Here is an 11,270-nt window from a genome sequence, read left to right on the forward strand (position 1 = left end):
GATTTCCCAAAGTCTCTTCAGCCCACAGGAATCCTTTTCTCCTTTTCCTCTGGCCAGAAAAATGGGGTTTCTCCTGGAATTTTAGTTATCTGTGCCACTGCTCTGCAATGCGTCTCCATGACTGGGGCCTGTCTTTGAATCAAAGCCGTGGGAGAAAAGAGAAAAAAATGGGGTCCTCCACAAATTCTTTGGCGCCCAGCAATCCCTTTTTCTAGCCCTTCTGTCCAGAAAGAATGGTTTCTCTCAGAATGTTAACTGCCAGTGCTGCTGGTTCACTGTGCAGCTCCCTGATCTGGACCCCCAGCCTTTGGGCCAGAGCCACAGTAGAAGAAATGAGAAAACAACAAACAAAAGGAATGGTAAACTCACCCGTGAGGATTGCTACTTCAAATTTGTACTCCTTGCCACAATCCACTTGCTCTTTTCCGCTGCCCCTCCCGGCACCCTTTTCAGAGTTCTCAGCTAGTCACGTTTGTATTTTGTGTAGAGTTTTTAGTTATAATCAACTGGGAAGATAGGTTGTAGTGGGTTTTCTCCATCTTGCTCTGTTTTCTATGTTGTTTTACTTTGGGTGAGTTAAAGGAGTTTTCTGCTTGTTTGTTTTTCATTTAAAAAATATATAAAAATAGTAGAATTTCAGTAATTCAGATAACTAGGGCAAAAAGCACTCTGAATTATAGCATATAAAGAAACTGTCTTGTTGGTTTCCTATATGTTTGGCATTGTTTCCCAAAAGGTATTCTGTGGATGTGAATCTAAAGGATGTTAATTTGAAAAACAATTCTCGTCAAAGAAGTTTAGAGAACACTGCATGTGGTATCTCCTTCTTAGAAATTCACAGGATACAGTAGCATATAAAGGCTCTGAAAAGTCTTACAGTAGAGATACCCTATTTCCCAACTTCCAAAACATATTGGACCACAGAACTCTATTTTTATGTAATACTTATTGATAGCTATAACCTGTGGCCACAAACATACTCTAGAAAGAGGAACATATGTTATTATTTAATTTTGGCAGCTCTTCTTTAAGGAATAGATAAGGATGGTTTATAAGGACCTTGTCAAAGCATAGGCTGGCCAATGGGCTTGCGTTTCATTTATAGTGCATGTGTTTCTAAAGAATTCTTCTAACAGAGACACAGCCATGTTTAAATTAGGCTTACAGTAATTTGGTCTGTAAGATAGAACAGTGGGACAGAAATGCACTTTAGAGAGGAGTCGTCTAGACCGGTAGTTGGAACCTTTTGTATTTCATTCTGCACCAGTCCTTGGTCACTAACCATTCTGAAAATAACCATGCTTCTACTAGGTCAGGAGTTAGAAGCAGGCCTTGCTATTTTATAGAAAGACACTTCAATGTCTCCAGCACTTGTAATATTTTGGCCATTTGCAGTAAACTTTAGGGACGCTGCAAATTATGATAGTATTAGTGTACAAGGGAAGAATCCACAGGTCCACAGAATCTGTATTTAACAATCCAATTTACAAAAATCAATTCCCCCACTATATGTGAACACGATTGAGAACTTGGGAAACACTGGAAAGACCAAAAGAGGGGAGAAAAAGAACACTCAAGTACAAAACCAACTATTATTAACATTTTACTTCCTTTTAATCTGTTTTTTCTTTTTTTAAATATATGTAGTAGTTATGTCACTATATAGACGACTTTTATTCTGATTTTTTAAAAACCTAGCTCTGTAATAAAGCATTATATTTTTCCATTAAAAACTCTTCTTAGTTTATTTTCAGGTTTTTCTGAAATGTTGAACATTTTTTATTTTTAAATTTTTGTAAACTAATCTAATGGGTTTAAGGAGTGTGCATTTCTAAAGGCTCTTGATAGATGTTGTCACATTGTTTTCCGGAGGGTGAGCCAACTCCTTCCACAGAGGTTATTGAAAATTCCCTTGGTAAGGCTGTTACGTATGATGAGTACAGTAGTTAGGGGGACAGAATCAACAGCATAGTGCATCCACTCCGGAAGTTACTCACTGTTGCCTTTGCCCTTCTTGTCATTTCCCACCTGTTTGATGTTTAACTTCTCTTATTTACAGTAACATACATTTGTTTTATTTTATGATTCAGAAAATAAGATGAGACAAAAACATTTGTCAAAATGTGATATACTAAATCGCTATTTGTGGTGGATCTTGTCTCAATAGATTTGGGATAAAACTAGCTTGGAATGTTTGAAAGTGTTAACAGGACACACTGGCTCTGTGCTTTGTCTCCAGTACGATGAACGTGTCATTGTGACCGGCTCTTCAGACTCCACAGTGAGGTAAGTGATTGGGCCTGAACTGTTTACCTTCCATGAGCAGACTGAGATCACACCATCTTCTGCAGTAAGCACACACATACTTGGTGTAGTTGTATACTCTATTTCAGAACCACTTTTGGTGTAGGTGCATTTGAGCAAAGTTGGCAGGAAAGGTAACTTTTGTTAAGTAGGTCCTATTCCCATTGCCTTATGTTATAGAGATGGCAACATGCTTTCCCATAAAAGCACTTTGCCTGGTATTAGGCTAGCTTTCTCCTCCTGGGAAACTGTGCTCCAGAGCAGAGAGGAAGAAGGCTGGCGCACTAGGAGTATGCTGGGCAGTAACCACGAATACTGAGAGACTCAGAAGCAGTTGTTTGCAGAACCTTTTGAAGGACACAGAGAGTGTGCTCATTGCTTTGTATAATGTTAGCCGATTGAATTCTCACATCAACCTTTCTAAGTAGGTAGATACTATCTTTTTCATAGGTGTATTAGGAAACCGAGATCAGAAAGGTTAAGTAATTTGCTCAGTCGCATAGTACTTAGTTTTGAACCTTGAGTTTATGTCTGTCAAGACTGTCTTCGTATTATGTAGCTTTCTAGTAATGGAGATGCCAGTTTTTAGATGCCACCCCAGAGGGAGAGTGACGAAGTTGGAAATGGCACTGTTCCCTAGTAGAAGGGAAGCAGTGTTGGAAGTTGAGAGAGTAGAAAGGAAACATCATTGGGATCCACTCCTAAGCCACTGAGACAAGGACATTTTCGCACGCCAGATGGCTTTGGATTTCAGTGTGGTGATGAATTCATCAGAGCCTGGAGATCATATGGTAAAGCCTCAGCTGGACTGCTGGTGGCTTGGAAAAGGCATGTCGTGTGGAGGGGAAGGAAATCCCTCTTCTAGGCTGAGTCAGAGACTTGAAGAGGATTGTTTTATAGGCACACCTAAGAGACTGGAATAGTCAGCAGCGTGCCTAGTATCCCGTCCCTGACTCAGTGCTTCCAGGCCGCTGCTTCTGCCACAGGTCATGTCTAGCCTTAGAAGCCGGAGTCTGTCCTCCTCTGCTCTGCATGAACTTGTTCTCTTAGGAGACTGGGGTTACAGAAGAGCTGTGACGTGAAAGGGCTGCCCCTGAGAACGCCCTGTCTCAAAGGGGAAGCAGTTAGGAGACACTGGCTTTATCCGTAAAGCAGTTGGGTAAATAGATGAATATGGGGATTGATGACACATCGTGACTGGCAGTCTCCAGTTTGCAGTGGAGAAACAATAGACTCAGAGACCTGTCAAAGGTCAAAAAGAAGGTTAAGCTTGGAACTGTCCTCAGGTCCCCAGACACCGAGCCTTCTTCCCTCTGTCATCTAATCACTGCAAAGCCCATTTACATGAAGAATTATTTTTTGCCATCAATACAAACCCGCAAACACCATCCTTAAATACCTGACTGTTAAATAAACCTAAACTTGGTTAGAGCCAGAATTGGCCTTCTTTTTTGTAACCATCTCAACTCTACCCAGCAAATAGAGAAATTGTTTGTAGGGTCTCCTTCTAAGCAAGTACTTCGGTGCTGATCGCCAGATCCATGTGAAGTCCACACCTCCCTGGCCTACTGCCAAGAATAAGCCCAGAGCACAGACACCAGCGTCTTTTCCTGTTTGTCTCAATAATTAAGCATTGTGCTTCTCTGTTCTCATCTAGAGTGTGGGATGTGAACACAGGTGAAGTTCTGAACACATTGATCCACCACAATGAGGCTGTACTGCACTTACGCTTCAGCAATGGACTGATGGTGACCTGTTCGAAGGACCGCTCCATTGCTGTGTGGGACATGGCTTCAGCCACTGATATCACTTTACGCCGTGTCCTGGTCGGCCATCGTGCTGCTGTCAACGTAGTAGATTTTGATGATAAGTACATCGTGTCTGCCTCTGGTGACAGAACCATCAAAGTAAGTGTGTCTGCAGCCGTAACACTGCTTGCTGCTGTCCCTCTTAGAACAGAAAGAGAGCAGAGGTGGCTTATACCAACCTGATACCTGGCAAGATCTTTCTTCTCCTCTATTGTGCTTATGAGCCCTTGAGGCAGTCTTCCTCTACATGCTTCTAGAGTCACAGGCAAGGTAGGAGGAAAGGGTCATGCGTCCAGGATAGAGAGCAGTCTTTTATTTCATGAAATGACATTGTTGATAACATTTTTAAGGCAGAGAGAACTAACCTATTGAATGTGACCGGTGTGCCAGGAGCTTGTACATTACCTCTCACTTCACCCTCCCAGCACCTGCTGAGGTGGGCATTGCCTGCCTTTTACAGATGTGGCTCAGAGGGTGAAGAAGTGTGCTGGAGACCACACAGCTAGTTAGTGGCAGAGCTGAGATTTGATTTATTCACCTAATTTTGAGAACCTGCCATGCCGTAGACCCTGGGTTGGGTGTTGGAGATGGATGATGAACCAGACTTGTCCCTGCCTTCAAGAAGCTCAACCTGTGGAGGGAGGCAGACATGTGACAAGCACTTGTAGTCGAGGGTGATCCATAGGGTATAGGAAATGCAGTTCTGATTCCAGTATCCGTGTTAACTTTTTAAAATTTCAGGTTTCTTAAAATTTTATAACAGCTTTGTTGAGTTATAACTCACATACCATAACTTCACCATTTTAAAGCACACAGTTCAGTGGCCTTTAGTATATTCACAATGTTGTATAACCATCACTAGTTCTAGAACATTTTCAGCACCCACCAAAAAAAGCTCATACCCATTAGTAGTCAACTCTGCTCTCTCTCCCTGGTCCCTGGCAATCACTAATCTATTTTCTGTCTATGGATTTGCCAGTTCTAGACATTTCGTATAAATGGAATCATACAATAAATGGCCTTTTCGTGTCTGGCTTCTTTCATTTAGTGTGATGTTTTCAAGGTTCATTCATGTACATTGTAGTGAGTATCAGTACTTCATTCCTTCTAATGACAGAATAAAATGTCATTGCTTCGATGTACCACATTTTGTTTATCCATTGATCAGCGATGGACATTTGGGTTATTTGCACTTTTTATCTGTTATGAATAATGCTGCCATAAACATTTGTGTACAAATGTTTTTGCATGGATGGTTACACCATTTTACAATCTTACCAGCAATGTATGAGCCTTTGAACTTAGCTCAAAAAACCTTCTTTTTATGACCAGCACTAGATAGCATTCTAGTTTCTAGCCTCACAAAGAGCAGGTAACATCAAACTTTAGATCGGGTGATGTGGAAGCTGAGCAACTGGGATGTGTATGCAGTAAATCACTCACCACTCAGTCACACCAACTCGTATGAGACCAGTGCCTGGAAGTCAAGAGAGTTTAGGCCTTATTACAAAACTGCTGTTGCATAATATCAGCCTGGAGGACTTCTCCATGTCTTCGCCGACACTTATTGTTTGTGTTTTTTATTATAGCCATCCTAGTGGATGTACAGTGGTATCTCTGGTTTTGCTTCCCGTTTCCCTAATAAGCAGTGATGTCGAGCATCTTTTCATGTGCTTATTGACCATCTTTATATCTTCTTTGGAGAAAAATCTATTTAAATCTTTTGCTCATGTGAAAAATTGGATTGTCTATCTTTTAGGTGCAAAAGTTCTTTACATAAAGAACTGTAAGGGTTACAAGTCCCTTATTAGATAAATGATTTGCAGATATTTTCTTCCATCCTATGGGTTGTCTTTTTAATTTCTTGATGGTCTTTGAAACACAAACAATTTAAATTTTGATCAAGTCCAGTTTATCAGTTTTTTTCTTTTGTTGATTGTGCTTTTGGTGTCATAGCTAAGAAACCATTGCCTAATCCAAAGTCACAAAGAGTTACTCTTACGTTTTCTTCTGAGTGTTTTATAGTTTCAGCTCTTATATTTAGGTCTTTGATCCATTTTGAATTAAATTTTTGTATATAATGTGAGGTAGAGGTCAAACTTCATTCTTCACATGTGGTTATCTCGTTATCCTGTTCAACTACCAATGCAGCTGGTACCATAATTCAGGGCACTTAGTTGCTTTGTGTCTCCTTATGTGGCTTGTAATATATTAAGTGCGTCTCTGGACATCTAAGCCTTGCAGATGATTTCACAAAAGAGGGATTATTTATTCCACACACATAATATTAGGAGTGATGTGTCAAAACAAATGGAGCTGTTCAAGAAACTAGACTGGAAAAGAGGAGGATGCGAAAGGTGAAGCTTTTTCACGTCAGTTACACTGGGTTTGACATGTCAGTTGGCGTAAAAACATAAAATCTGGCCCAGACTCTCCTCTCTAGGCAAATGAATGTCTGAACCATCCAGGAGATGTTCCTCTGGGACCATCGCAAGGTTTGGAGACTTCACAGTTTCCCTCGATTTCATTCCGGTTGGATCACTCAGCAGCCAAGACATTTTTATGCTGTCCAGTCTGTCCCCCAGCCTCCCAATTGTATTTCATAATCAAGTATTTTGGTTGTTATTAGAGACTCTGATCTTTTTAGAAAGGTGTATTGTGGGAGGACTTTTCTCCATTGCTTCTTAAAAATCTTGTTAATTTGTTACACAGGTCTGGAGCACGAGTACCTGTGAATTTGTTCGTACTCTGAATGGGCACAAGCGAGGCATTGCCTGTCTCCAGTACAGGGATCGGCTGGTGGTTAGCGGCTCATCAGATAATACCATAAGGTGGGTGGAAGCTGGAAGCTGGGGCAGAGCAGGCTGATTTTTGCCATAGTGTTGACTCATCTCCCAGTCCTAATGCTCAGAAGACTCAGAGTCTTTGAGGATGCTTCAGATCAGAAAACTTTGGGTAACTTATGTAATCTGTTTGGCTCTGCATATAAAGTGGGTAAACTACGTATGCCCTGGGTGTTCTCCCAAGATTCCCTCAGTACACAAGGTTATAACCTCAGCTCCACCCAAGATCGCTTAATACCGGAACACCTCAGAACGCAGGATGCTCCCGCCTGACTCTTCACTTCCCCTTCCCTGTGAGTCCTGCCTCCCTCCCCATCAGATGGGAGTGTACTTATTTCTCTCCCAGGACTGCATTACAAAACCATCCATTCCTGTTTGTTCATTGATTTTTGTCTCCGTTTTTTCTTCTCAGCACTCAGTATTCTTGCTTTCTAATAAATATAACTATCCTTTAAACACTATATCTTATTAGGAACTTCCCTTAAATATCTATTTAATTATCCCAAGTCATTTCTCCACTATCCCAGTATACACTAGTAGCTTTTTATAACCGAATTGTCTAATATTTGGGCAAAATAAAGATTGGATTCAACATTATTTGCAAAAAGAAGGGAGGGAGGACAGAAGGGAAAAGCTATAACTACTATAAGTTTTCTTTACCATTTTAAGTTTTAAGATATCATAAAAGTCAGTCTTGTACTTGAATTTTAGTTGTCTTGTGTTCATTATGCTTTGTATGAATTAGTATTTCAGCAATAAACAGTCCTTAACTTTCTTATTGGAATCTGAGGTTTTACAAAATAATGGATGTTGCTTTTTATAGTTCATAGAAGGGAATCTCTTTGGAGTCATAGTGGCAGTGCTGAATGGCTGCTCATAGTAAATTAGAGAGGCCGTGGCCACAGCACTGGCGAGAGGCCTTCCTGAGGGTGGACGTATGATAGGAGCAGGTGGAGAGACTGAGGGAAGACCATTAGAGAACTGCTTTGCTTCCTTTATTTTGTACATGTTAGTTTGTGTGATTTCTTATTGCAAATAATGTAGAAAAATCAATGATAATGTAAAAAAAAAACCCCTCTATTTCCAGAATCGTTATATAAATCATATACAGAAAAAAAAAGGCTAGATGTAGTCAGTGGGTTTATATTTCCAAGACAGTGCATATCTCTAATGAGAGTCTCCACTCTGACCTGGTACACTGGACAACCCTAGTATGCGGTATGTGTCTAGGAAAGGGTGGCCCAAAACTGGGCAGGAGACGGAGCCCACCATGCTGGTCCACCACAGCGGTCCTCGGTGGACCTCATGGACTCCAGGCTAGCAGTGCCTGGGCTGTCAGCCTAACCCCCTGGCTGTATGTGTAAATGTCCCCCGCCCTCAGATGTGTGAGCACGCGCTGCTTCTCCGTTACCGCCTGCCATCCTATCTCCCCCTCAAGACGTCCTTCCTAGACCACTTGGCTATATGGTTTCATCAACTCAGACATCAAGAGCATGCCTAGGAACTAAATATAATTGAAGTTTCCTGTTGGTTAATCTTGTTTAACAAATAGTAACACACCACGCGATTAAAAACCGTTTCAAACTGTTTCAAATGATACAAAAAGAAATACAATGAAAATTAAGGCTCCCTCCCAAGTTAGTGCTTAAAAAGACACAAACGGCATAAATGTGCATATCTATCTTTGTGTATAGTGTGGCCTGGGAGTCAGACAGAAGTAAAGAATTCCAGGATGGTGAAGACCTCGTACAGGACAGATAGAGCCTGAGGGTGGCTGGGTCACGTGTGGGCAGTTGTTTCACAGAGATCTGGTTTTCGTTGAAGGCTATGGGATATCGAATGTGGCGCCTGTCTGAGAGTCCTCGAGGGACATGAAGAATTGGTTCGATGCATCCGGTTTGACAACAAGAGGATTGTCAGTGGGGCTTATGATGGGTGTGTATTTCAAATGTTCACGTGCACTGCTCTAACTATATCAAGAGTGAAAAAGGGCTGCACGTTGAGTGGCTGTTCTGTGCCAGGTCCAGTGCTTGGTACTTTTCGTGTGATGGATGGCACGTGTTACTACATCACTCGATCACGTGAGGCCATTCAGTCCAGAAGGGTGAGCTGTCTTGCCCCATACCCCACAGCAGCAGAGCCTCTCTGACTCGTAAGCCTACACTTCTAACCATGATTGTAGACTCGAGGGGTAGCTTAGGCTATGCGGGAGCTCAGTTCTTTGCCTTACCCCTAAATGAAACCAGGCTTTTTTCTTGTTCTTTTTGTTTTGGTGAGTTCAGTGATAACTTTCTTTTCCCCCTTTGGTAAATTGAACAAATCTTCTTTAAAAAGCCTCATGATATTTTAAATAAGCAAATGGCAACTGTGAACCTTTCACGATCACCTTGTATATACTTAACAAACGGGTTAGTTTAGTTGGTCTGTTTATATTCCTATTATTAACTTTCAGCATTTTGCTTAGTTTGTGGAAAGGTATCCTTGGAATTTCACAGAGAACCCTAGCTTCTGTCAGCAGCACCTGCTCAGCCCTAGAGAGCCCCCTGATTAATGAATTTGGTGACATAAATCATCAAGTCAGGAATTGAATTTAGATAACCTGAAATTGTTTTCTTGTCTCCCTTAAAGTAATATTTCTTCACAATTTCAGCAATTCTGAGAATGTGTAGGTCCTTATTTTTTCCAAAATCAAGTGTAATTGGTTTAAAATAACTTGTAAAAATGTAAACATGTTCCCCATTAGCTTTTATAATAGGCACTTCAAATGCACTCCTTTCTGTCAAGGAAATGCTTGACAATATATAAAATGTTAACTTTTCCACTAATCACAATCTCATTTTCCTTTCTAGGAAAATTAAAGTTTGGGACTTGCAAGCTGCTCTTGACCCTCGGGCCCCGGCCAGCACGTTGTGTTTGCGCACCTTGGTGGTACGTGATCTGTCCCCTGTGCTGGGGGATGGCCCCCGCACGTAGTCCTGCCTTGGTGTATCGCGGAAAGCGCGTCTCACAGCGTGCCTTCAGAGAAACGCACTCTTCTGTTCATTTTGTTTAGCCAAAATCAGAGAATATTTGACATTCCCATTCCAGTGAGCTCTTTCCTAAGGAGCATTAGTATATCTTAGAATATGAAAGCTGGCTCCTCATTTGTAGGTGAACTGGTTTCCTCATCGAGCACGAAGTATTTCCTTCCTGTAGCTTTGGGAGATTTCTTAACATGGGTATCTGGTTATGTTCTATTTTTATAACACAGCACATTTTTGTACTACTATGATGGAATTTCCCCACAATCTGCATTCTATGGATTGTTGCTTTGGGATATGGGAGTACTTTATTTTTATACGTTAATCCTGTTTTAGCAACTTTACCATGCCTCATTATTTTTAATAGTCTGCTTGTTTTTGTATTTTTGCGGAGACTGGTCTTTTGAAAACACTGATAGATTTTTCTTATTTTCAGTAGTTTCACCTTTTATTTCTGTTTCTTCGCTTCTTGCATTAACTCAAACATGCAGAACTGTAGTTAGGGCCGTTCTTGGTTTCTTGGTGATTTTAATGGGAATGCTTCTAATATTTCACCATTAATTTTGATGTTGGCTTTGGTTTGAGGTAGATAGTCTTGGTCATGTTAAAAACACTATCCTTCTGGTTCTGGTTTTTAAAGTGTATCAGTAATGGGTATTAAATATTGTTGTTTACCTTTCTAAGACCCTTTGTGAGATGATCCCATAATTTTTCTTCTTTGACATGTTAATGGATCAGGATCTAGGATACAAAGTTTAATTAAAGAAAAGGCCTAGAAGGAAAAGCAGAGTATTTGTTCCTGGGGTGAAGTACAAAGCTCAGTAAGCTCTGGAAAGTTATTTAGGAAGCCTGGATAAGTAGATGCATTTTGAGCCTGAGCCAAATCCCTCATAGTGAGATAGGAGGGCATGTAAAGGTCTCATTTTATTCATCAAGCTGTTGTATTTCACAGGAACATTCTGGACGTGTGTTTCGGCTACAGTTTGATGAATTTCAAATCATCAGCAGCTCCCATGATGACACTATCTTGATTTGGGATTTCTTAAATGTGCCTCCCAGTGCCCAGAATGAGACCCGTTCTCCCTCCAGAACATACACTTACATCTCCAGATAACAGTCTGCACTTTACCCGTTTCAGGTGAGTACTTCCCCCACTTGTAATTTTGCTGATTGAATTTGCCTTCTCTTTGGGGAGATTTTGTGATTTGGCTCCTTTCTCAGTGATAGGAACCAAGGCAGTTAGTCTTTATGAGATGCACCAACTTTGTGGAATTAGAGTATAAGGCCAGATCTTT

At 41.0% G+C, this 11,270-nt stretch overlaps 1 protein-coding gene across 23 annotated transcripts in view; it reads left to right on the forward strand.

Annotated features, from left to right (window-relative positions):
- Positions 1 to 11,270, forward strand: part of FBXW11 (F-box and WD repeat domain containing 11) — a 124,364-nt gene that overhangs the window by 103,855 nt on the left and 9,239 nt on the right. For all 23 annotated transcript variants that reach the window (XM_008509770.2, XM_070570329.1, XM_008509752.2 and 20 more), the window contains 6 exons: positions 2,168 to 2,286; positions 3,962 to 4,211; positions 6,825 to 6,943; positions 8,780 to 8,890; positions 9,805 to 9,883; positions 10,928 to 11,113. In XM_008509770.2, the coding sequence (XP_008507992.1) occupies positions 2,168 to 2,286; positions 3,962 to 4,211; positions 6,825 to 6,943; positions 8,780 to 8,890; positions 9,805 to 9,883; positions 10,928 to 11,089 (840 nt within the window). In that variant the 3' untranslated portion in view covers positions 11,090 to 11,113. The remainder of the gene's footprint in view (positions 1 to 2,167; positions 2,287 to 3,961; positions 4,212 to 6,824; positions 6,944 to 8,779; positions 8,891 to 9,804; positions 9,884 to 10,927; positions 11,114 to 11,270) is intronic.

This window comes from Equus przewalskii, chromosome 13, assembly GCF_037783145.1.
Source record: "Equus przewalskii isolate Varuska chromosome 13, EquPr2, whole genome shotgun sequence".
In the NCBI taxonomy this organism is placed as follows: domain Eukaryota; kingdom Metazoa; phylum Chordata; class Mammalia; order Perissodactyla; family Equidae; genus Equus; species Equus przewalskii.